The following is a 26,163-nucleotide window of genomic DNA, read 5'->3' as shown; positions in this document are numbered from 1 at the left end:
CTGCAACCAATCAATCCCCTGCAACCAATCAATCCCCTGCAATCAATCAATCCCCTCACAATCAATCAATCCCCTGCAATCAATCAATCCCCTCACAATCAATCCCCTCACAATCAATCAATCCCCTCACAATCAATCCCCTCACAATCAATCAATCCCCTCACAATCAATCCCCTCACAATCAATCAATCCCCTCACAATCAATCAATCCCCCACAATCAATCAATCCCCTCACAATCAATGAATCCCATGCAATCAATCAATCCCCTCACAATCAATCAATCCCCTCACAATCAATCAATCCCCCACAATCAATCAATCCCCCACAATCAATCAATCCCCTCACAATCAATCAATCCCCCACAATCAATCAATCCCCCACAATCAATCAATCCCCCACAATCAATCAATCCCTTCACAATCAATCAATCCCCTGCAATCAATCAATCCCCTCACAATCAATCAATCCCATGCAATCAATCAATCCCCTCACAATCAATCAATCCCCTCACAATCAATCAATCCCCTGCAATCAATCAATCCCCTCACAATCAATCAATCCCATGCAATCAATCAATCCCCTCACAATCAATCCCCTCACAATCAATCAATCCCCTCACAATCAATCAATCCCCTCACAATCAATCAATCCCTCACAATCAATCAATCCCCCACAATCAATCAATCCCCTCACAATCAATCAATCCCCCACAATCAATCAATCCCCTCACAATCAAACAATCCCCTCACAATCAATCCCCTCACAATCAATCAATCCCCTCACAATCAATCAATCCCCTGCAACCAATCAATCCCCTGCAATCAATCAATCACCTCACAATCAATCAATCCCCTCACAATCAATCAATCCCCTCACAATCAATCAATCCCCCACAATCAATCAATCCCCCACAATCAATCAATCCCCTCACAATCAATCCCCTCACAATCAATCAATCCCCCACAATCAATCAATCCCCCACAATCAATCAATCCCCCACAATCAATCAATCCCCTCACAATCAATCCCCTCACAATCAATCAATCCCCTCACAATCAATCAATCCCCCACAATCAATCAATCCCCCACAATCAATCAATCCCCCACAATCAATCAATCCCCTCACAATCAATCCCCTCACAATCAATCAATCCCCTCACAATCAATCAATCCCTCACAATCAATCAATCCCTTCACAATCAATCAATCCCCTGCAATCAATCAATCCCCTCACAATCAATCAATCCCCTGCAATCAATCAATCCCCTTACAATCAATCAATCCCCTCACAATCAATCAATCCCTCACAATCAATCAATCCCCTGCAATCAATCAATCCCCTCACAATCAATTAATCCCCTCACAATCAATCAATCCCCTCACAATCAATCAATCCCCTCACAATCAATCAACCCCCTCCCAATCAATCAATCCCCTGCAATCAATCCCCTCACAATCAATCAATCCCCTCACAATCAATCAATCCCCTCACAATCAATCAATCCCCTGCAATCAATCCCCTCACAATCAATCAATCCCCTCACAATCAATCAATCCCCTGCAATCAATCAATCCCCTGCAATCAATCAATCACCTCACAATCAATCCCCTCACAATCAATCAATCCCCTGCAATCAATCAATCCCCTCACAATCAATCAATCCCCTCACAATCAATCAATCCCCTCACAATCAATCAATCCCCTGCAATCAATCAATCCCCTCACAATCAATCAATCCCTCACAATCAATCAATCCCCTCACAATCAATCAATCCCCTCACAATCAATCCCCTCATAATCAATCAATCCCCTGCAATCAATCAATCCCCTCACAATCAATCAATCCCATGCAATCAATCAATCCCCTCACAATCAATCAATCCCATGCAATCAATCAATCCCCTCACAATCGATCCCCTCACAATCAATCAATCCCCTCACAATCAATCAATCCCCTCACAATTAATCAATCCCCTCACAATCAATCAATCCCCCACAATCAATCAATCCCCTCACAATCAATCAATCCCTCACAATCAATCCCGTCATAATCAATCAATCCCCTGCAATCAATCAATCCCCTCACAATCAATCAATCCCCTCACAATCAATCAATCCCCTCACAATCAATCAATCCCCTCACAATCAATCAATCCCCTCACAATCAATCAATCCCATGCAATCAATCAGTCCCCTCACAATCAATCAATCCCCTCACAATCAATCAATCCCCTCACAATCAATCAATCCCCTCACAATCAATCAATCCCCTCACAATCAATCCCCTCATAATCAATCAATCCCCTGCAATCAATCAATCCCCTCACAATCAATCAATCCCCTCACAATCAATCAATCCCCCACAATCAATCCCCTCACAATCAATCAATCCACTGCAATCAATCAATCCCCCACAATCAATCAATCCCCTCACAATCAATCAATCCCCCACAATCAATCAATCCCCCACAATCAATCAATCCCCTCACAATCAATCCCCTCACAATCAATCAATCCACTGCAATCAATCAATCCCCCACAATCAATCAATCCCCTCACAATCAATCAATCCCCCACAATCAATCAATCCCCCACAATCAATCAATCCCCTCACAATCAATCCCCTCACAATCAATCAATCCACTGCAATCAATCAATCCCTCACAATCAATCAATCCCCTCACAATCAATCAATCCCCCGCAATCAATCAATTCCCTCACAATCAATCAATCCCCTCACAATCAATCAATCCCCTCACAATCAATCAATCCCCTCACAATCAATCAATCCCCCACAATCAATCCCCTCACAATCAATCAATCCCCTCACAATCAATCAATCCGCTGCAATCAATTCAACAGGTTTTCCGGCCATTTAAAGGTTAAATCCCCGCACCCATAAAAATGCTGGACGTCAGGAAACCACAGGTGTCCCTTTTGTTGCTAAGGTGCAAGTGATGGAACTGTGATATATTCCCCTCACTCGCCAGTAATTATAAAACACCTGTCCATATCAGGTGCCCAATGTCACTTTGGAATGAAGACGCTGCAAGTGACCAGTGTGCGATCACTACAGGTTGGGAGCCCAACTCAAACATACAAATGAACCGTCCTCGTGAGCTCGGCCGGGAGCCGATATAATTCGGCTGGAGTTTCCTGTGGAGCTCCCCGACTCCCATGACCATCCGCCTGCGTTTCATCCCCTTCAACGGACGATATGAGACATTTAGATGAAAATATCTGATATCATCCTCACCTGAGCAAAGTTCAGTGCCACGTACTTCCATCTGATCTTTGGGGTTCTGCAATAAAACAGGGGCAATGATGAGATTCAAGCACAGAGTCATTGTCCATTAAAGTGACTTTAACGCAGTGACATCTCCAATACTGAACATCTCCACATTCAGAGAGCAAGGCTCCCCATACTTCCTGAGTAAGTGGTGTGGGACTGAGCCACCCAGACCAGGAAGGCTCCAGGTTTGATGCCTGGTCTTTCCTGAGTTATCTGATCTTTCAGTGGGGCTGGTGCCAGGAGCAGTACAATCGGTCTCAGATTCCCCCTGGATTAGCGGGGGGAGAATTAGCCAGGGGTCCTGCTCCTGAGCACAACCTGGTGCTGGAAAGTGCGTATACGTCCGGTGAGGATCAGGCTTGTCTATGATGCAGTCCACACTCGAATAACCCACTGGCTCTCACTTGCTGATGATCTCATGTAAAGTCCTGAGATTGGGATTGGATAATGAACTGTGGCGATGTAAGCTTATTCTACAGGACACGACACAGGAGGGGGATCTGGGATACTGGTGGATAAACGCCTGAAGCCATCAGCACAGAGTGCAAAGTAATAGAGAAAGCAAATAGGGTCTTGGGCCCCATCACCAGAGGGACAGAGCAGAAATCTCGGAGTGATTGAGTTTGTACAGAGCGCTGGCCAGCCCCACCTGGAGTACTGGGTACAGTTCTGGGCACCATATCACGAGAAAGGTCCAGGCATTGGAGAGGGGGCAGTGAAGGGCAACTATACAGAGCTGGGATTAGGCCCCTGGGTCATGGGGAGAGGCTGCAGAAACAGGGAATGTTCCCATGGGAGGAGAGGCTCAGAAAGATTCAAGATCATAAAGGACATGGAGAAGATAAACATTAATAACACAGCCACAGATTGTACAAGAGGCACAGCCACAAACCTAGAAGTTCAGAGGGTGAAAGGACAGTTTAGACAGAGAGAGGTGAACGTATGGAACAGGCTGCCCAGCACAGCAGTGGCTGATCTTATCAGCAAATCCAGGAGAGAGTTGGATAAGTACCTGGAGGAACATCTGATAGAGGGGATATAAGATAGACCGTGGGATTGGCGATTCCCTCCTCACTGGGGCTGGACCACAGGGAATGTTTCGGGACCGCACATTCCTGTGTTTGGCTCACAATTGAAGAGTGGATCCCAACAGGAGAGGCGGGAAGAAATCTGGGGAACCCAGGGAAAGAAGCAAAGTCCCCTTCAATGAGAGGGACATCTGTAACCGAGTGAGTGGTTAGTGAGGCAGCGTACCTGGGATAAGAGTCCCGATAGATTAGTGTGGGGCAGAACAAGAAGTAAAGGTAACTGGAGAACTCTGGCATCTGAAGCACTTCACCTAATAAATAAAAGAAGAAAATTAAATCAAATTACAAACCACCGTGGTATTCAGTCAGATTTATTTAATAGTTCTGTCACACACCAGGACCTTTCTTTGTAAGGTGAAGTCTCAGTAGTCGGGTTCCTTTTACACTGGCCTCCCTGGACGAGATTGTGTTGATCAGTAAGCTGTAGGGTGAATTTCCTGGGTGTATTCCTTGTATTTATCACAATTGTTTTTCTACATCTAAGTAAAAACTGTTATAATGGCAGCAGTTAGAGTGTCAGTGCCCCGGGGCCTGGGAAAGGATGGATCTGTGGCTGCTCACAGCCCTGCTTTCAGTCAATTGATTACTACTGGAAAGAGCTGGAATATGGACACTGAGCGAGGACAGGGTCGGGGTCAGAGGTGAAGTATGGACACTGAATGAGGACAGGATGGGGGTCAGAGGTGAAATATGGATACCGAATGAGGACAGGATGGGGGTCAGAGGTGAAATATGGATACTGAGTGAGGACAGGGTCGGGGTCAGAGGTGAAGTATGGACACTGAGTGAGCACAGGGTCGGGGTCAGAGGTGAGGAATGGGCATGGGGTGAGGACAGGGTCGGGGTCAGAGGTGAAATATGGATACTGAATGAGGACAGGATGGGGGTCAGAGGTGAAATATGGATACTGAGTGAGGACAGGGTCGGGGTCAGAGGTGAAGTATGGACACTGAGTGAGCACAGGGTCGGGGTCAGAGGTGAGGAATGGGCATGGGGTGAGGACAGGGTCAGGGTCAGAGGTGAAATATGGATACTGAATGAGGACAGGATGGGGGTCAGAGGTGAAATATGGATACTGAATGAGGACAGGATCGGGGTCAGAGGTGAAGTATGGACACTGAGTGAGGACAGGGTCAGGGTCAGAGGTGAAGTATGGACACTGAGTGAGCACAGGGTCGGGGTCAGAGGTGAGGAATGGGCATGGGGTGAGGACAGGGTCGGGGTCAGAGGTGAAATATGGACACCGACTGAGGACAGGGTCGGGGTCGGAGGTGCTTTCCCACTCACTGGCTAGATTCACACATGGGTGAGGTACCAGAGTTAAAATAGCACCAGAGAAATGCCTTGAGAAGAGGCATTGTTGGCCAGAGGGAACCAAAAGAAGTGTTTTTATACAACACATTGAAAAATAAATAGACTAAATACCAGAATGGGGGTGGGAGGATTTGGGCAAATAACCTGGGCTTACTAACGATTGGTGGCATTGTAAGCAGTGTAGATGAAAACATAAAATTACAAAGCGATATTGATAGATTAGTTGAATGGGCAAAACTGTGGCAAATGGAATTCAATGTAGACAAATGTGAGGTCATCCACTTTGGATCAAAAAAGGATAGAACAGGGTACTTTCTAAATGGTAAAAAGTTAAAAACTGTGGATGTCCAAAGGGACTTAGGGGTTCAGGTACATAGATCATTGAAGTGTCATGAACAGGTGCAGAAAATAATCAATAAGGCTAATGGAATGCTGGCCTTTATATCCAGAGGACTGGGGTACAAGGGGACAGAAGTTATGCTGCAGCTATACAAAACCCTGGTTAGACCGCACCTGGAGTACTGTGAGCAGTTCTGGGCACCGCACCTTCGGAAGGACATATTGGCCTTGGAGGGAGTGAAGCGTAGGTTTACTAGAATGATACCCGGACTTCAAGGGTTAAGTTACGAGGAGAGATTACACAGATTGGGGTTGTATTCTCTGGAGTTTCGAAGGTTAAGGGGTGATCTGATCGAAGTTTATAAGATATTAAGGGGAACAGATAGGGTGGATAGAGAGAAACTATTTCCGCTGGTTGGGGATTCTAGGAGTAGGGGGCACAGTCTAAAAATTAGAGCCAGACCTTTCAGGAGTGAGATTAGAAAACATTTCTACACACAAAGGGTGGTAGAAGTTTGGAACTCTCTTCCGCAAACGGCAATTGATACGAGCTCAATTGCTAAATTTAAATCTGAGATAGATAGCTTTTTGGCAACCAAAGGTATTAAGGGATATGGACCAAAGGCAGGTATATGGAGTTAGATCACAGATCAGCCATGATCTTATCAAATGGCGGAGCAGGCACGAGGGGCTGAATGGCCTCCTCCTGTTCCTATGTTCCTATGTAATACTGATGTGGAGATGCCGGTGATGGACTGGGGTTGACAATTGTAAACAATTTTACAACACCAAGTTATAGTCCAGCAATTTTATTTTAAATTCACAAGCTTTCGGAGGCTTCCTCCTTCGTCAGGTGAACGATGTGAACCTATGTAATACCTTCTCATGCCAGCAGATGGTGGTATATTCCTTTTCAGACAATTGAGACCAAACAGAGTGATCAGACGGGCCGAACGGCAGAGCTCGCTGTTCACAGAGGTTAGTTACTGGGTAAAGCACCTCACCCAAGGACTCTAGTGATTGGAGGGGTTATTGCTGGTTGATTGGTGAACTTAATGAATGAAAGCCACTGAGTCCTTGCAGAATGAACAGCAGAACAGACTTTAAATGGAAGTGAGACAGAATTTGAGCTTTCAGAGGTTTACCAGTCAGGTCACGGTGCAGAAACACAATGCCAGCCTTTAACAACAACATTATCCCTATACAGAGTAAAGCTCCCTCTACACTGTCCCATCAAACACTCCCAGGGCAGGTACAGCACGGGTTAGATACAGAGTAAAGCTCCCTCTACACTGTCCCATCAAACACTCCCAGGGCAGGTACAGGGTTAGATACAGAGTAAAGCTCCCTCTACACTGTCCCATCAAACACTCCCAGGGCAGGTACAGGGTTAGATACAGAGTAAAGCTCCCTCTACACTGCCCCATCAAATACTCCCAGGGCAGGTACAGCACAGGTTAGATACAGAGTAAAGCTCCCTCTACACTGTCCCATCAAACACTCCCAGGGCAGGTACAGCACGGGTTAGATACAGAGTAAAGCTCCCTCTACACTGTCCCATCAAACACTCCCAGGGCAGGTACAGGGTTAGATACAGAGTAAAGCTCCCTCTACACTGTCCCATCAAACACTCCCAGGGCAGGTACAGGGTTAGATACAGAGTAAAGCTCCCTCTACACTGTCCCGTCAAACACTCCCAGGGCAGGTACAGGGTTAGATACAGAGTAAAGCTCCCTCTACACTGTCCCATCAAACACTCCCAGGGCAGGTACAGGGTTAGATACAGAGTAAAGCTCCCTCTACACTGTCCCATCAAACACTCCCAGGGCAGGTACAGGGTTAGATACAGAGTAAAGCTCCCTCTACACTGTCCCATCAAACACTCCCAGGGCAGGGACAGCACGGGTTAGATGCAGAGTAAAGCTCCCTCTACACTGTCCCATCAAACACTCCCAGGGCAGGTACAGGGTTAGATACAGAGTAAAGCTCCCTCTACACTGTCCCATCAAACACTCCCAGGGCAGGTACAGCACGGGTTAGATACAGAGTAAAGCTCCCTCTACACTGTCCCATCAAACACTCCCAGGGCAGGTACAGGGTTAGATACAGAGTAAAGCTCCCTCTACACTGTCCCATCAAACACTCCCAGGGTCAGGTACAGGGTTAGATACAGAGTAAAGCTCCCTCGACACTGTCCCATCAAACACTCCCAGGGCAGGTACAGCACGGGTTAGATACAGAGTAAAGCTCCCTCTACACTGTCCCATCAAACACTCCCAGGGTCAGGTACAGGGTTAGATACAGAGTAAAGCTCCCTCTACACTGGCCCATCAAACACTCCCAGGGCAGGTACAGCACGGGTTAGATACAGAGTAAAGCTCCCTCTACACTGTCCCATCAAACACTCCCAGGACAGGTACAGGGTTAGATACAGAGTAAAGCTCCCTCTACACTGTCCCATCACTAGATGGACCTGATTTCACTGAGGATCCTCACAGCCAACAGATCATAGGTTTTGACTCCAACTGTCTGAACTAGATTTGAGGCCTCATCCCAGAGGTAAGATTGGGCCCCATGGAATCCCAGCTAACGGTGACCTTCATTCCACCATGTGGAACGCAGTGAGTTCGATCCTTACCTTCCTTCGGCTTCGCATTCAACACTTTTGGAACATTTTCTCGGATGAACGAGTGACTCTTCATCACAAGGCGAATCTGTTCAAAAAGAAATTCACGAGGATTCCATCATTGCTCAAAGAGTGCACGTGCACTGGAGGAGAAAAAGCCCTTCAGAGCCCCTCTCTCGGATCAGTGTGTGAATACACCACCTGCTCCAGGACTGACCCAAGCAGAACACCAGCTCTCAGTTTTAGTTTCTAGTCTGTGCCAATTCAGGAGACCGACAAGGGAGGGGCAACAATTGGGCTCAGTACTGGGGGCGAGGAGGGGCAACGTCAGCAGTGTGTGTATTTACCTGGTATGTGTGTGTGTGTGTGTGTGTGTGAGAGAGTACCTGGTGTGTGTGTGTGTGTGTGTGTGTGTGAGTACCCGGTGTGTGTGTGTGTGTGTGTGTGTGTGTGTGAGAGAGTACCTGGTGTGTGTGTGTGTGTGTGTGAGAGAGTACCTGGTGTGTGTGTGTGTGTGTGTGAGAGAGTACCTGGTGTGTGTGTGTGTGTGTGTGTGTGTGTACCCAGTGTGTGTGTGTGTGTGTGTCAGTACCCGGTGTGTGTGTGTGTGTGTGTGTCAGTACCCGGTGTGTGTGAGTGTGTGTGTCAGTACCCGGTGTGTGTGTGTGTGTGTGTGTGTGTGTACCCAGTGTGTGTGTGTGTGTGTGTGTGTCAGTACCCGGTGTGTGTGAGTGTGTGTGTCAGTACCCGGTGTGTGTGTGTGTGTGTGTGTGTACCCAGTGTGTGTGTGTGTGTGTGTGTGTGTGTGTCAGTACCCGGTGTGTGTGTGTGTCAGTACCCGGTGTGTGTGAGTGTGTGTGTCAGTACCCGGTGTGTGTGTGTGTGTGTGTACCCAGTGTGTGTGTGTGTGTCAGTACCCTGTGTGTGTGTGTGTGTGTGTGTGTCAGTACCCGGTGTGTGTGTGTGTGTGTGTGTGTGTGTGTACCCGGTGTGTGTGTGTGTGTGTGTGTCAGTACCCTGTGTGTGTGTGTGTGTGTGTGTGTGTGTGTACCCGGTGTGTGTCTGAGTGTGTGTGTGTGTGTGTGTGTGTCAGTACCCTGTGTGTGTGTGTGTGTGTGTGTGTGTGTCAGTACCCGGTGTGTGTATGTGTGTGTGTGTGTGTGTGTGTCAGTACCCTGTGTGTGTGTGTGTGTGTGTACCCGGTGTGTGTGTGTGTGTGTGTGTCAGTACCCTGTGTGTGTGTGTGTGTGTGTGTGTCAGTACCCGGTGTGTGTCTGAGTGTGTGTGTGTGTGTGTGTGTCAGTACCCGGTGTGTGTGTGTGTGTGTGTACCCGGTGTGTGTCTGAGTGTGTGTGTGTGTGTGTGTCAGTACCCGGTGTGTGTGTGTGTGTGTGTGTGTGTGTGTGTGTACCCGGTGTGTGTCTGAGTGTGTGTGTGTGTGTGTGTCAGTACCCGGTGTGTGTGTGTGTGTGTGTGTGTGTGTGTACCCGGTGTGTGTCTGAGTGTGTGTGTGTGTGTGTGTGTGTGTGTGTGTGTGAGTGTGTGTACCTGGTGTGTAAGTCTCAGTGCTACACAATCCCCATCATTTACGGATGGAAATAAATTTATAAAGCCGAATAGCTTTGGGATGATGAGACACTTTAATCCCCTGGAGTATTTACAGACCAGTAAATCTTGTCGAGACGTGGGTCGTACCTGTTCAAGTATCACAATGAATCTTGAGGCTGGAGGCAGCTCATACTGAATAACAGCATAGATGGGATAGAATCCAAGGACACAGGCTTGGCACACTGCAATCACCAATCCAAGGACCAGAGAGTAGAGGCGAGGATATCTGACTGAGTGATATGAGTTTCCCCACATGTTCAGTGCTTTGTATGGAATTACAAGAGTGTACAGGAAGAGGCAAAGCCAGACAGTCAACGCTGTTGGGAGCCTTCCAAAGGCATAAACCAGCAGGTCAAATTCAAGGATCAGCCTGAAAGGGGAAAGGAAAAAAGTGAAATCTCTCCGTTCAACAGAATACCAGAAACACTCGGTGTTGTCACAAAATCACGGGCAGGGCACGCCCAACCACTGGAACAGTGGGATTATAGAATTACACCGTCAATGTGTACACACAAATGGGAACAAGAAACAATGGTAGTTTTAGGATTCGACATGTAAATCCCTTCAACTCCGATAACTCACCCCCGGGTATCTGTTATTCTATACATAAACCCCCCCGAACCCCTCGATTAGATTCCAGCCTGTAACTCACACCTGGGTATCTGTTATTCTATATATAAACCCCCCCGAACCCCTCGATTAGATTCCAGCCTGTAACTCACACCTGGGTATCTGTTATTCTATATATAAACCCCCTGAACCCCTCGATTAGATTCCCCCCTGTAACTCACACCTGGGTATCTGTTATTCTATATATAAACCCCCCGAACCCCCCGATTAGATTCCAGTCTGTAACTCACTCCCGGGTATCTGTTATTCTATATATAAACCCCCCGAATCCCTCGATTAGATTCCAGCCTGTAACTCACTCCCGGGTATCTGTTATTCTATATATAAACCCCCCGAATCCCTCGATTAGATTCCAGCCTGTAACTCGCTCCCGGGTATCTGTTATTCTATATATATATATATATATATATATACCATCCGAACACCTCATTTAAATGGTGTGTTTGGTCACCCATTTCCTGGAGCATCCTCGGGAAGCTCCTGCTTGAAACAGGTGACGTAGACAGCAGGGCTGTGACATCCTAATGCTTCTTGTGTCATTTGCCAGGGGTTGTGTTGGGAGGAGCCCTACCTGAAGACCACCCAAACAAAGTGGGTGTCAGAGGTCGCAGGCTGCCCTTCAGAACTGAGGAGCTTTGAACGGCAGCCGGTCATTTCCAATTATCTCAGGGAAATAAAATATTTCCATTCTCTGGAGCAGCAGGGCTGTTATGGGGGTGGCGGGGGTGGGGGGCGTTGGAGGCCCTTCTGATGCTGTTCCAGGCCACACCTCGCCCAAAAAAAAGCTCGGAATTTAAGGCCTGCCATAGCGCACAGCTCCCCTTATCTGGTTTGGAGAGAGCGCCCAATCCCAGGCCGTTGACCGCCCAGCGCACGCCCAGGCCGTGGAAACGAGCTGAACCCGGCAACAGGCCAGAGTTCAGCTGAGGTCAAGTCGGGTGATGGGGAATAGTGGCCCATCCAACGTACACTGGGAACGAGGGGTCGGGGGGGGCGGAGGGGAGGACAATCTGGGCCTTCGCATCCTCGTCAGCGCCCTCACCTTCCCTCATCGATGAATTCAACTGCCATTGTGCTGACAACAAAGACAATCAGCAGGGCGATGAACATGTGATAGATCGTCCGAATGTGGTGGATCTCAAACAGTTCGCTGGAAAAGAATAGACACAGTGACAGCATGTTTACACAGGAGGCAGACAACACATGGAGGAGAGGTTTACTGTCAAATCCCATCATATCATGGAACAGCCCAGTCTGTTCCAGCAATGGAGATGAGCAGATGGGTCTGACCTGGACTCCAAAACTCACCACCAACCGCACCCGCCCTCCTGCCCACCGCAGCGCAAATGATTCAGGGGCACACGGGGGTCAGCCATGGCTCAGTGGTCACAGTGGGTGAGGTGCAGAGCTCCCTGTCACAGCGGGCGAGGTACAGAGCTCCCTGTCACAGCGGGCGAGGTACAGAGCTCCCTGTCACAGCGGGCGAGGTACAGAGCTCCCTGATACAGCGGGCGAGGTGCAGAGCTCCCTGTCACAACGGGCGAGGTACAGAGCTCCCTGTCACAGCGGGCGAGGTACAGAGCTCCCTGTCACAGCGGGCGAGGTACAGAGCTCCCTGATACAGCGGGCGAGGTGCAGAGCTCCCTGTCACAGCGGGCGAGGTGCAGAGCTCCCTGTCACAGCGGGCGAGGCGCAGAGCTCCCTGTCACAGCGGGCGAGGTGCAGAGCTCCCTGTCACAGCGGGCGAGGTACAGAGCTCCCTGTCACAGCGGGCGAGGTACAGAGCTCCCTGTCACAGCGGGCGAGGTACAGAGCTCCCTGTCACAGCGGGCGAGGTACAGAGCTCCCTGATACAGCGGGCGAGGTGCAGAGCTCCCTGTCACAACGGGCGAGGTACAGAGCTCGCTGTCACAGCGGGCGAGGTACAGAGCTCCCTGTCACAGCGGGCGAGGTGCAGAGCTCCCTGTCACAGCGGGCGAGGTGCAGAGCTCCCTGTCACAGCGGGCGAGGTACAGAGCTCCCTGTCACAGCGGGCGAGGTACAGAGCTCCCTGTCACAGCGGGCGAGGTACAGAGCTCCCTGTCACAGCGGGCGAGGTGCAGAGCTCCCTGTCACAGCGGGCGAGGTACAGAGCTCCCTGTCACAGCGGGAGAGGTACAGAGCTCCCTGTCACAGCGGGCGAGGTGCAGAGCTCCCTATCACAGCGGGCGAGGTGCACAGCTCCCTGTCACAGCGGGCGAGGCGCAGAGCTCCCTGATACAGCGGGCGAGGTGCAGAGCTCCCTGTCACAGCGGGCGAGGTACAGAGCTCCCTGTCACAGCGGGCGAGGTACAGAGCTCCCTGTCACAGCGGGCGAGGTGCAGAGCTCCCTGTCACAGCGGGCGAGGTACAGAGCTCCCTGTCACAGCGGGCGAGGCGCAGAGCTCCCTGTCACAGCGGGAGAGGTACAGAGCTCCCTGTCACAGCGGGTGAGGTGCAGAGCTCCCTGTCACAGCGGGCGAGGTACAGAGCTCCCTGTCACAGCGGGCGAGGTACAGAGCTCCCTGTCACAGCGGGTGAGGTGCAGAGCTCCCTGTCACAGGGGGCGAGGTACAGAGCTCCCTGTCACAGCGGGCGAGGTGCAGAGCTCCCTGATACAGCGGGCGAGGTACAGAGCTCCCTGTCACAGCGGGCGAGGTACAGAGCTCCCTGTCACAGCGGGTGAGGTACAGAGCTCCCTGTCACAGCGGGCGAGGTACAGAGCTCCCTGTCACAGCGGGCGAGGTACAGAGCTCCCTGTCACAGCGGGCGAGGTACAGAGCTCCCTGTCACAGCGGGAGAGGCGCAGAGCTCCCTGTCACAGCGGGCGAGGTACAGAGCTCCCTGTCACAGCGGGCGAGGTACAGAGCTCCCTGTCACAGCGGGCGAGGTACAGAGCTCCCTGTCACAGCGGGCGAGGTACAGAGCTCCCTGTCACAGCGGGCGAGGTACAGAGCTCCCTGTCACAGCGGGTGAGGCGCAGAGCTCCCTGTCACAGCGGGTGAGGCGCAGAGCTCCCTGTCACAGCGGGCGAGGTGCAGAGCTCCCTGTCACAGCGGGCGAGGTGCAGAGCTCCCTGTCACAGCGGGAGAGGCGCAGAGCTCCCTGTCACAGCGGGCGAGGTACAGAGCTCCCTGTCACAGCGGGCGAGGTACAGAGCTCCCTGATACAGCGGGCGAGGTACAGAGCTCCCTGTCACAGCGGGCGAGGTACAGAGCTCCCTGTCACAGCGGGAGAGGTACAGAGCTCCCTGTCACAGCGGGCGAGGTGCAGAGCTCCCTGTCACAGCGGGTGAGGTACAGAGCTCCCTGTCACAGCGGGAGAGGTACAGAGCTCCCTGTCACATTGGGCGAGGGACAGAGCTCCCTGATACAGCGGGCGAGGTACAGAGCTCCCTGTCACAGCGGGCGAGGTGCAGAGCTCCCTGTCACAGCGGGTGAGGTACAGAGCTCCCAGTCACAGCAGGCGAGGTGCAGAGCTCCCTGATACAGCGGGCGAGGTACAGAGCTCCCTGTCACAGCGGGCGAGGTGCAGAGCTCCCTGATACAGCGGGCGAGGTACAGAGCTCCCTGTCACAGCGGGCGAGGTGCAGAGCTCCCTGATACAGCGGGCGAGGCGCAGAGCTCCCTGTCACAGCGGGCGAGGTACAGAGCTCCCTGATACAGCGGGCGAGGCGCAGAGCTCCCTGTCACAGCGGGCGAGGCGCAGAGCTCCCTGTCACAGCGGGCGAGGTACAGAGCTCCCTGATACAGCGGGCGAGGTACAGAGCTCCCTGTCACAGCGGGTGAGGTGCAGAGCTCCCTGTCACAGCGGGTGAGGTACAGAGCTCCCTGATACAGCGGGCGAGGTACAGAGCTCCCTGTCACAGCGGGTGAGGTGCAGAGCTCCCTGTCACAGCGGGAGAGGTAGAGAGCTCCCTGATACAGCGGGCGAGGCGCAGAGCTCCCTGTCACAGCGGGCGAGGCGCAGAGCTCCCTGTCACAGCGGGCGAGGCACAGAGCTCCCTGTCACAGCGGGCGAGGTACAGAGCTCCCTGTCACAGCGGGTGAGGTACTGAGCTTCCTGTCACAGCGGGCGAGGTACAGAGCTCCCTGTCACAGCGGGCGAGGTACAGAGCTCCCTGTCACAGCGGGCGAGGTGCAGAGCTCCCTGTCACAGCGGGCGAGGTGCAGAGCTCCCTGTCACAGCGGGCGAGGTACAGAGCTCCCTGATACAGCGGGCGAGGTGCAGAGCTCCCTGATACAGCGGGCGAGGTACAGAGCTCCCTGTCACAGCGGGCGAGGTGCAGAGCTCCCTGATACAGCGGGAGAGGTACAGAGCTCCCTGTCACAGCGGGTGAGGCGCAGAGCTCCCTGTCACAGCGGGCGAGGTACAGAGCTCCCTGATACAGCGGGAGAGGGACAGAGCTCCCTGTCACAGCGGGCGAGGTACAGAGCTCCCTGTCACAGCGGGTGAGGCGCAGAGCTCCCTGATACAGCGGGCGAGGCGCAGAGCTCCCTGTCACAGCGGGCGAGGTACAGAGCTCCCTGATACAGCGGGCGAGGCGCAGAGCTCCCTGTCACAGCGGGCGAGGTACAGAGCTCCCTGATACAGCGGGCGAGGGGCAGAGCTCCCTGTCACAGCGGGCGAGGTGCAGAGCTCCCTGTCACAGCGGGCGAGGTGCAGAGCTCCCTGATACAGCGGGCGAGGCGCAGAGCTCCCTGTCACAGCGGGCGAGGTACAGAGCTCCCTGATACAGCGGGCGAGGTACAGAGCTCCCTGTCACAGCGGGCGAGGTACAGAGCTCCCTGTCACAGCGGGCGAGGTACAGAGCTCCCTGTCACAGCGGGCGAGGTACAGAGCTCCCTTTCACAGCGGGTGAGGTACAGAGCTCCCTGTCACAGCGGGCGAGGTACAGAGCTCCCTGCCACAGCGGGCGAGGTACAGAGCTCCCTGTCACAGCGGGCGAGGTACAGAGCTCCCTGTCACAGCGGGTGAGGTACAGAGCTCCCTGTCACAGCGGGCGAGGCGCAGAGCTCCCTGTCACAGCGGGCGAGGTACAGAGCTCCCTGTCACAGCGGGCGAGGTGCAGAGCTCCCTGTCACAGCGGGAGAGGCGCAGAGCTCCCTGTCACAGCGGGCGAGGTACAGAGCTCCCTGTCACAGCGGGCGAGGTACAGAGCTCCCTGATACAGCGGGCGAGGTACAGAGCTCCCTGTCACAGCGGGCGAGGTACAGAGCTCCCTGTCACAGCGGGCGAGGTACAGAGCTCCCTGTCACAGCGGGAGAGGTACAGAGCTCCCTGTCACAGCGGGCGAGGTGCAGAGCTCCCTGTCATAGCGGGTGAGGTACAGAGCTCCCTGTCACAGCGGGAGAGGTACAGAGCTCCCTGTCACATTGGGCGAGGGACAGAGCTCCCTGATACAGCGGGCGAGGTACAGAGCTCCCTGTCACAGCGGGCGAGGTGCAGAGCTCCCTGTCACAGCGGGTGAGGTACAGAGCTCCCAGTCACAGCGGGCGCCGTGCAGAGCTCCCTGATACAGCGGGCGAGGTACAGAGCTCCCTGTCACAGCGGGCGAGGTGCAGAGCTCCCTGATACAGCGGGTGAGGTACAGAGCTCCCTGTCACAGCGGGCGAGGTGCAGAGCTCCCTGATACAGCGGGCGAGGCGCAGAGCTCCCTGTCACAGCGGGCGAGGTACAGAGCTCCCTGATACAGCGGGCGAGGCGCAGAGCTCCCTGTCACAGCGGGCGAGGCGCAGAGCTCCCTGTCAAGCGGGCGAGGTGCAGAGCTCCCTGTCACAGCGGGCGAGGTACAGAGCTCCCTGTCACAGCGGGTGAGGTACAGAGCTCCCTGTCACAACGGGCGAGGTACAGAGCTCCCTGTCACAGCGGGCGAGGTGCAGAGCTCCCTGTCACAGCGGGCGAGGTACTGAGCTCCCTGATACAGCGGGAGAGGTACAGAGCTCCCTGTCACAGCGGGTGAGGTGCAGAGCTCCCTGTCACAGCGGGTGAGGTACAGAGCTCCCTGATACAGCGGGCGAGGTACAGAGCTCCCTGTCACAGCGGGAGAGGTACAGAGCTCCCTGTCACAGCGGGAGAGGTACAGAGCTCCCTGATACAGCGGGCGAGGCGCAGAGCTCCCTGTCACAGCGGGCGAGGCACAGAGCTCCCTGTCACAGCGGGCGAGGCACAGAGCTCCCTGTCACAGCGGGCGAGGTACAGAGCTTCCTGTCACAGCGGGCGAGGTACAGAGCTCCCTGTCACAGCGGGCGAGGTGCAGAGCTCCCTGTCACAGCGGGCGAAGTGCAGAGCTCCCTGTCACAGCGGGCGAGGTACAGAGCTCCCTGATACAGCGGGCGAGGTGCAGAGCTCCCTGATACAGCGGGCGAGGTACAGAGCTCCCTGTCACAGCGGGCGAGGTGCAGAGCTCCCTGATACAGCGGGTGAGGTACAGAGCTCCCTGTCACAGCGGGTGAGGCACAGAGCTCCCTGTCACAGCGGGCGAGGTGCAGAGCTCCCTGATACAGCGGGCGAGGTGCAGAGCTCCCTGATACAGCGGGCGAGGTACAGAGCTCCCTGATACAGCGGGCGAGGTACAGAGCTCCCTGTCACAGCGGGTGAGGCGCAGAGCTCCCTGTCACAGCGGGCGAGGTACAGAACTCCCTGATACAGCGGGAGAGGTACAGAGCTCCCTGTCACAGCGGGCGAGGTACAGAGCTCCCTGTCACAGCGGGAGAGGCGCAGAGCTCCCTGTCACAGCGGGTGAGGCGCAGAGCTCCCTGATACAGCGGGCGAGGCGCAGAGCTCCCTGTCACAACGGGCAGGTACAGAGCTCCCTGATACAGCGGGTGAGGCGCAGAGCTCCCTGTCACAGCGGGCGAGGTACAGAGCTCCCTGATACAGCGGGCGAGGGGCAGAGCTCCCTGTCACAGCGGGCGAGGTGCAGAGCTCCCTGTCACAGCGGGCGAGGCGCAGAGCTCCCTGTCACAGCGGGCTAGGCGCAGAGCTCCCTGATACAGCGGGCGAGGCGCAGAGCTCCCTGTCACAGCGGGCGAGGTACAGAGCTCCCTGATACAGCGGGCGAGGTACAGAGCTCCCTGTCACAGCGGGCGAGGTACAGAGCTCCCTGTCACAGCGGGCGAGGTACAGAGCTCCCTGTCACAGCGGGCGAGGTACAGAGCTCCCTGTCACAGCGGGCGAGGCGCAGAGCTCCCTGTCACAGCGGGCGAGGTGCAGAGCTCCCTGATACAGCGGGCGAGGTACAGAGCTCCCTGTCACAGCGGGCGAGGTACAGAGCTCCCTGTCACAGCGGGCGAGGCGCAGAGCTCCCTGTCACAGCGGGCGAGGTACAGAGCTCCCTGTCACAGCGGGCGAGGTGCAGAGCTCCCTGTCACAGCGGGCGAGGTACAGAGCTCCCTGTCACAGCGGGTGAGGTGCAGACCTCCCTGTCACAGCGGGCGAGGCGCAGAGCTCCCTCTCACAGCGGGTGAGGCGCAGAGCTCCCTGTCACAGCGGGCGAGGCGCAGAGCTCCCTGTCACAGCGGGCGAGGTGCAGAGCTCCCTGTCACAGCGGGCGAGGTGCAGAGCTCCCTGTCACAGCGGGCGAGGTACAGAGATCCCTGTCACAGCGGGCGAGGCGCAGAGCTCCCTGTCACAGCGGGCGAGGTGCAGAGCTCCCTGTCACAGCGGGCGAGGTATAGAGCTCCCTGTCACAGCGGGCGAGGTGCAGAGCTCCCTGTCACAGCGGGCGAGGTACAGAGCTCCCTGTCACAGCGGGTGAGGTGCAGAGCTCCCTGTCACAGCGGGCGAGGCGCAGAGCTCCCTCTCACAGCGGGTGAGGCGCAGAGCTCCCTGTCACAGCGGGCGAGGCGCAGAGCTCCCTGTCACAGCGGGCGAGGTGCAGAGCTCCCTGTCACAGCGGGCGAGGTGCAGAGCTCCCTGTCACAGCGGGCGAGGTACAGAGCTCCCTTTCACAGCGGGCGAGGCGCAGAGCTCCCTGTCACAGCGGGCGAGGTGCAGAGCTCCCTGTCACAGCGGGCGAGGCGCAGAGCTCCCTGTCACAGCGGGCGAGGTACAGAGCTCCCTGTCACAGCGGGCGAGGCGCAGAGCTCCCTGTCACAGCGGGCGAGGTGCAGAGCTCCCTGTCACAGCGGGCGAGGTGCAGAGCTCCCTGTCACAGCGGGCGAGGTACAGAGCTCCCTGTCACAGCGGGCGAGGTACAGAGCTCCCTGTCACAGCGGGCGAGGTCCAGAGCTCCCTGTCACAGCGGGTGAGGTGCAGAGCTCCCTGTCACAGCGGGCGAGGTACAGAGCTCCCTGTCACAGCGGGCGAGGTGCAGAGCTCCCTGTCACAGCGGGAAAGGTACAGAGCTCCCTGTCACAGCGGGCGAGGTACAGAGCTCCCTGTCACAGCGGGTGAGGTACAGAGCTCCCTGTCACAGCGGGTGAGGTGCAGAGCTCCCTGTCACAGCGGGTGAGGTACAGAGCTCCCTGATACAGCGGGCGAGGTACAGAGCTCCCTGTCACAGCGGGCGAGGTGCAGAGCTCCCTGATACAGCGGGCGAGGTACAGAGCTCCCTGTCACAGCGGGCGAGGTGCAGAGCTCCCTGTCACAGCGGGCGAGGTGCAGAGCTCCCTGATACAGCGGGCGAGGCGCAGAGCTCCCTGTCACAGCGGGCGAGGCGCAGAGCTCCCTGATACAGCGGGCGAGGCGCAGAGCTCCCTGTCACAGCGGGCGAGGTACAGAGCTCCCTGTCACAGCGGGCGAGGCACAGAGCTCCCTGTCACAGCGGGCGAGGTACAGAGCTCCCTGTCACAGCGGGCGAGGTGCAGATCTCCCTGTCACAGCGGGCGAGGTACAGAGCTCCCTGTCACAGCGGGCGAGGCGCAGAGCTCCCTGATACAGCGGGCGAGGTGCAGAGCTCCCTGATACAGCGGGCTGGTTTGGATGGGGCAGACAACGCGCGAGCTGTAAGCAGCTGAAATGCAGAAACGCTGGTCACAGACAGGAATGAAGTGATTTGCCTCTCATTTCAATTAATAGCAATGCCTCTTTGAGACGTAACTAAAGACAATCCACACAACCAGAAGAGCGTGGACTGTGTATTGAGGATGGAGTCCTGGCAGCAATGGGTCTCCCTCATTTTCTGTTTGATTTGCATCCCAAAAAAAGCACAAAGCACAAGGGAACTGGCCCTTTTACTTCATAAATGGGGACTGTTCTGTCCCTTGCGATCAGACCCCACACCATTTGTGCATCAGTCCAGGACTGACTTTGTGCAGTGATGTTTTGCGTGAGCAGGTAGTCTACTGGCAGGAGCTCTGCTTCTGTCTGTTCAACTCCCAGCAGGGCCCAGGTGCAGTCAAACGACTGGTGGGTGTAGTGTGGGACTCGGTGCCCTGGTTACTATGAGACCCTAGAATGCTGCACGGTGAGAGGCACTGGGGTTTATCGATACTCCGCTGAGCCGAGAACACCAGGATTTCAGGAGTCCGCTCATTTGCATATCCATTGGCAATCCAAAATTGAAAATCCTGGGTAAAATGGGAGTGATGTGCTTGGCAATGAGGGTGCAGCTTCATTTTGACTGAAGATTGCAACAGGGAGCAGAGAGGGTTTAACCCATTGGGTTCATTGTCAGGTATCCCCACTGGGTGATTTCTGTCCCACTTTTCGAGACTCTCTGCCGCTGATAATGGCCTAGCTCTCCTGTGAAGTCTGTCAGTCACCTGACTGAATGCAGGCCGTACTGCACCCTGGCCGATATTACATAGATACCCTGGGCTTACCTGAAATGAGCCTGTACCATAAACATTGAGTGCAGTTGCAGTGCAGGCAGATGACCGTGGCTGCAGGTCCCCATGCAGTAGGTGGCACAGTTCCCCTTTTGGTGGAGCACACTCCTGCAATACACATCTCCTCACTAAAGTCCTCCTAGGACCTGTGCTGTCCAATTTTCTATGGAGAGGGGGTAATACCTGGTGGGATCCACCCTCGTTAAATAGTGCCTCATTCTCCTTTCCTCCATCTTGTGCTCCTCCTCCACCTAGAATCATTGAATCATATAGCACAGGAGGAGGCCATTCAGCCCCTTGAGCCTGTTCCGCTATTCAACGCGATCATGGCTGATCTGTATCTTAACTCCATCTACCCGCCTTGGTTCCATAACCCATAATACTCTTGCCTAACAAAAATTGATCAATCTCAGTTTTGAAATTTCCAATTGACCCCCAGCCTCAACAGCTTTTTGGGGGAGAGAGTTCCAGATTCCCACTCCCCTTTGTGTGAAGAAATGCTTCCTGACATCACCCCTGAACGGCCGAGCTCTAATTTTAAGGTTATGCCCCCTTGTTCTGGACTCCCCCCACCACAGGAAATAGTTTCTCTCTATCTACCCCATCAAATCCTTCCATCATCTTAAACACCTCGATTAGATCACCCCTTAATCTTCTACACTCGAGGGAATACAAGCCTAGTCTATGCAACCTGACCTCATAATTTAACCCTTTTAGCCCCGGTATCATTCTGGTGAATCTGCACTGCACCCCCTCCAAGGCCGATATATCCTTCCTGAGATGCGGTGTCCAGAACTGAATACAGTCTCCAGATACGGTCTAACCAGAGCTCTATATAACTATAACATAACCTCCACCCCTTTGTATTCCAGCCCCCTAGAGATAAACTCTTCACTTCTGCTGACCCTTATCTCTCCCTTTCTAACTCACTCTGAGTTATAATATATGTTAATTGGGTGCATAGGAATCATGGGAAGAGCCAAATTCCATTTGGACAGTCAGCAGGATCGATGTTTGGAGCAGAAAACTGGTGGAAAAGGCTCCTGCCCTATTTTGCTGGCCAGCCAAGTGAGCTACCTTGATTGTAGGCCCAAAACCAGCCTGGAATTTAGGGTCAAAGGTCTCCTGTTCCACTGTGGCCAGCACGGAACGGGGGGGGGGGTTGGAGTTTGCCTCTCTGAAGAGGTGTGTGAAGCCCCCTCACTGATGGTCTTGGGGTCCCGTCATCTTGCACAGATACTGATTGAATTAGCTGGATGTGGACAGGACCATAAGGACGGAGTGTGAGTGGACGAGATTAACATTTGGTCAAATCTGTTAGAGGAGGAAGGTTTCCTTACATGTTATTTCTTAAAGGGTCGGGCAAATCTGAAGCATTTTCTCGTCCTTAATTATTGGGTAGAAATTATTGTCGGTGATTGACGGCCCATTTAAAGTAAACAGGATAATGCCTGGAGTAAAATAGCAGACAGAGGGATTTGATACAAGTGCAGTGATTGTACAGTAACACTGCTCACAGTTATACTGCTGGTACTTACTCAAGCATCGAGCGTCTGTTCACAAAGACCTTTCCTTTGTCTGTTGCAAATTTCTCGCCCCTTCGGACAAAGATGATGTTATTAAAAGTATGCCCACCTCATCAACAATATTAAACACTGCAACCCTGCCCAAGGCATTGATCATCGATGGAGGGTGAGAGTGAGAGAAGGAATATGAGAGAGATGGAGAGAGAGGGGAATAGGAGAGAGATGGAGAGAGAGGGGAATGCAGAGAGTGAGGGAGAGAACAGAGAGACAAATGAAAGAGAGGTGTGAAGAGAGACAGATAGAAAAAGAGAGACGCACGGTGAAAGGGAAGGGGAAATATAAGAGAGAGAGGGAACGAGAGAGAGATAGAGAGAGATGGTGTGAGAGAGAGAGAGAGGGAAAGAGGGACAGAGAGGGAGAGAGAAAGAGGGACAGAGAGAGAGAGAGGGAAAGAGGGAGAGAGAGAGAGGGAAAGAGGGACAGAGAGAGAGAGAGACGGAAAGAGGGACAGAGAGAGAGAGAGGGACAGAGAGAGAGAGAGAGGGAAATAGGGACAGAGAGAGAGAGAGGGAAAGAGGGACAGAGAGAGACAGACAGGCAGAGAGACAGAGAGAGAGAGAGATAGATAGAGAGAGAGAGGGGGAAAGAGGGACCGAGAGAGAGAGGGAAAGAGGGACAGAGAGAGACAGACAGGCAGAGAGACACAGAGAGAGAGAGAGAGAGAGAGAGGGAAAGAGGGACAGAGAGAGACAGACAGGCAGAGAGACAGAGAGAGAGAGAGAGATAGAGAGAGAGAGAGACAGACAGAGAGAAAAAGAGAGACAGAGACAGAGAGAGAGAGACAGAATGAGAGAGAGAGAGAGAGAGAGAGACAGGCAGTGAGACAGAGAGAGAGAGAGACAGGCAGTGAGACAGAGCGAGAGAGAGGGAGAGAGAGACAAAGAGAGACATGCAGAAAGATAGAGGAAGTCAAAGAGATAGGGACACTTATACATACACACTCATACACACACACACACTCATACACACACTTACACACACTCATACACACACTCATACACACACACACTCATACACACACTCATACACACACACACTCATACACACACACACTCATACACACACACACTCATACACACACTCACACACACAGGGACACATACAGACAAACACACATACAGACACACACACATACAGATAAACACACACACACACACACTGACACACATACACACACACACAGATATACACACAAAGAAAAAAAGAGAGGGACAGAGAGAGGCACAAATAGCAAAGAGAGACACAAAGGAATAGATGGATTCCCCAGTGCAGACCAAGCTAGGTTTGATCCTGCTCTGCTGCATTAGCTGATCTCAGCCAGAGTGACAGAAGGAACACTCCACCCCTCCTCTCCCCTCCCCCCACCCCCGATGGAGTGACGAGGCACTGCTCTGAAATTCCTGCCCTCCCCATGGGGAGGACATACAAGGAGTGCTGTAAATGGTGTGGGTGCCTGCACCCTTTATGCAAATGACAACGTCCCCGGGATTTGGGACGGAGTCATGGCCAGGGCAGACTGGCGGCGGGAAGTCCCACACCACCGCACTCCCGGTGGCAGGGCCGGCCACGAGGAATTTCAGGCCCAAGGAGCTTTTCGAGCGGGGTGCACATTAACTGGCTGCAGGCATGTCCTGAGTTGTCAGGAGTTGGCCCTCCAGCAGTGACACCATCTCACTAACTCTATGAAGAGACAATGCTCCTTGCATGGAGCTCCATGTACCTGTTTCTGTGTCCTGACTCCTGGGACTTTGTCACTTGCTTATACTTTGGGTGGGACTCGATGGATTCCTCTATAATTTTGTCTAGCAGTTCGCTCAGCTGACCTTTGAACTGGTCCAACAATTCTACTTTCATATCCTGGGACAGAGACAAAAAAATGTGTTTTTGTAAAGATTTGGTCAACTTCATTGATCAAATGCACCCTAGTCATGGACAACATGCTCCCAGTGTGTTCAACCCTTTTAAACAATATGGAGCAGGAGCTTCTTGTAATATTATAAAACCTGGGGATGGTGCCAAGCAGTGCAGTCAGTGACTATTATAATAGAGATTGACAGAATTCAAAGGGACCTGTAACTGTGAAGATAATGTAGATAAAGGCACATTATTAAAGAAAACCTGCCCATTACTGACCATTCAGTCAGTGTGAAGCTGCTATCATTACAGCCAATAATGTACTGAGATGTCCCTCGAGGGGTGTTAGATCACACCTTGTTAGATCATTGATAAGACTACATTTGGATTATTAAGGGTAAATTCAGTGCTCCTGAACTCCCAGAATGGATTCCTGGTTGGAGAAAGGTTTCCATCCCTGAAGTGCCAATTCCCTGACCTGCACTCCCATCATGTGAGTCTCCTCACTGGGCTCCTTGCTCTCTGTTCATTCCGTCCGCCCCAGGCCAGGTCCTAACTCAAGTCTCACTCATGAGATTCTTGAGGCACTCACCGGGGAAGAGGAGCTGAGGTGGTTTCCTGTTGCCTTCCTCACGGTTTTTATCTGCGGAGAACCTTCTCCTAGGTGGGCTTCAACCACGGCTGAAGAGGTCAACCTGCCCTTTACAATTGAGGGGGAGGGGAGTCACCCACGCCCATCGAACACGAGTACTCCCGCTGGACATTAACCCAGTATTCAGAGTCGCTACTGTCTGGTCTCCGCTTGTCCGGACTGTCTGGAGCAGGGTCCCGTACCCAACCCTCTGACTCAGAGGCGGGAATACTACCCCTGAGACAGTGGCCATTCCGTCCAGACGCGAGCATCCCGCTAGATGTCAACCCAGTATTTAGAGACCAGATTCCAGTCTCCACTCAGCGGGGCTGTCAGGAGTAGGACTTGACCCCTTCATCATCTGACTCAGAGGCGGAATGCTATCACTGAGCTGAAGGCTTGCACCTGAGGGGCAAGATTGCTGACTAAATCTTATTGTTCTCAGCACTGATGCATTGGAGAGGGCTCAGAGAAGAGCAACCAGGATGGTTCTAGGCTTAGAGGTCGAAATTATAAGGTAGAGACGAATAGAACTGAATGAGTGCCCATCTCCTTTAAGGCTCATGGGTGCAAGTTGTCAGGGCGAAGAGAAGGGAAGAAGAAATCCATTTATCTAATGCTTTATCATGTGTCTGAGAAAAGTCTCAAAGTGTTGCACAGGCAATGAATGACCTTGGAAGTGATTGTCCATGGAGCTTCAGAGATGGGCCCCCCCACTTGCCACTGCAAGAGCCAGGCTACCAGAAGCTGCTCCCTCTGGGCAGCATTTACCCTGAGACAAGAGTCACCACAGGTTTCTGAAGCTCCAGGGAAACCATCCTAGCACCCACCACTCAACCTCATCTCACTCAGGTGGAACTTCACAGCAGTAGTACATTAGGAAATAGAGTAAGAAGTTAGATGGCACAAAGGGTAGTCAAAGTGTTAGGAAGTAGCTGTAGAAAGGGTGAATGGAATTTGTTGGACCTTCCTGCTGAATATTGTTGTTTCAAGTAAAGATAGCTTGATTCACATAGGCCTAGAAATCCGATAACACTGCACCTATTATACAGGCATAAACCGGGCACCAAAGCATCCAATATGGCGGGTGGCGGGCACGCGCACATTTTGCGCCAGAAGTGCACCGCCTGCCATATTGGTATAGGCACCAAAAGAAGCATCCAGAGCCCACACCTGAAACAGGCATTAGACCCTTTGCATATGCAAATAGGGGGCCTAACACCTGCTTGATACCTCCTTTACCAGACACACACATACACACACATATATACACACAGACACACATACACACATATATACACAGACACACATACACACAAAGACACACAGACACACACACATATACATACACACATATACACACAGACACACACATATACACACAGACATAAACATACATACA

General features: G+C 53.2%; 1 protein-coding gene across 1 annotated transcript in view; it reads right to left on the bottom strand.

Moving 5' to 3' along the window:
* LOC137307316 (sterol O-acyltransferase 2-like) overlaps positions 1 to 26,163 on the bottom strand; it is a 182,240-nt gene that overhangs the window by 33,438 nt on the left and 122,639 nt on the right. Inside the window, exons 4-10 of the mRNA XM_067976785.1 lie at positions 23,997 to 24,133; positions 22,229 to 22,288; positions 11,942 to 12,049; positions 10,357 to 10,639; positions 8,674 to 8,749; positions 4,549 to 4,633; positions 3,259 to 3,304 (exon numbers count right to left, since the gene is read on the bottom strand). Of these exons, the coding sequence (XP_067832886.1) occupies positions 3,259 to 3,304; positions 4,549 to 4,633; positions 8,674 to 8,749; positions 10,357 to 10,639; positions 11,942 to 12,049; positions 22,229 to 22,288; positions 23,997 to 24,133 (795 nt within the window). The remainder of the gene's footprint in view (positions 1 to 3,258; positions 3,305 to 4,548; positions 4,634 to 8,673; positions 8,750 to 10,356; positions 10,640 to 11,941; positions 12,050 to 22,228; positions 22,289 to 23,996; positions 24,134 to 26,163) is intronic.

This window comes from Heptranchias perlo, chromosome X (genome assembly GCF_035084215.1).
Source record: "Heptranchias perlo isolate sHepPer1 chromosome X, sHepPer1.hap1, whole genome shotgun sequence".
Classification (NCBI taxonomy): Eukaryota; Metazoa; Chordata; class Chondrichthyes; order Hexanchiformes; family Hexanchidae; genus Heptranchias; species Heptranchias perlo.
The sequence above is the reverse complement of the archived record's forward strand: the minus strand, read 5'-3'. Positions and strand labels throughout refer to the sequence as shown.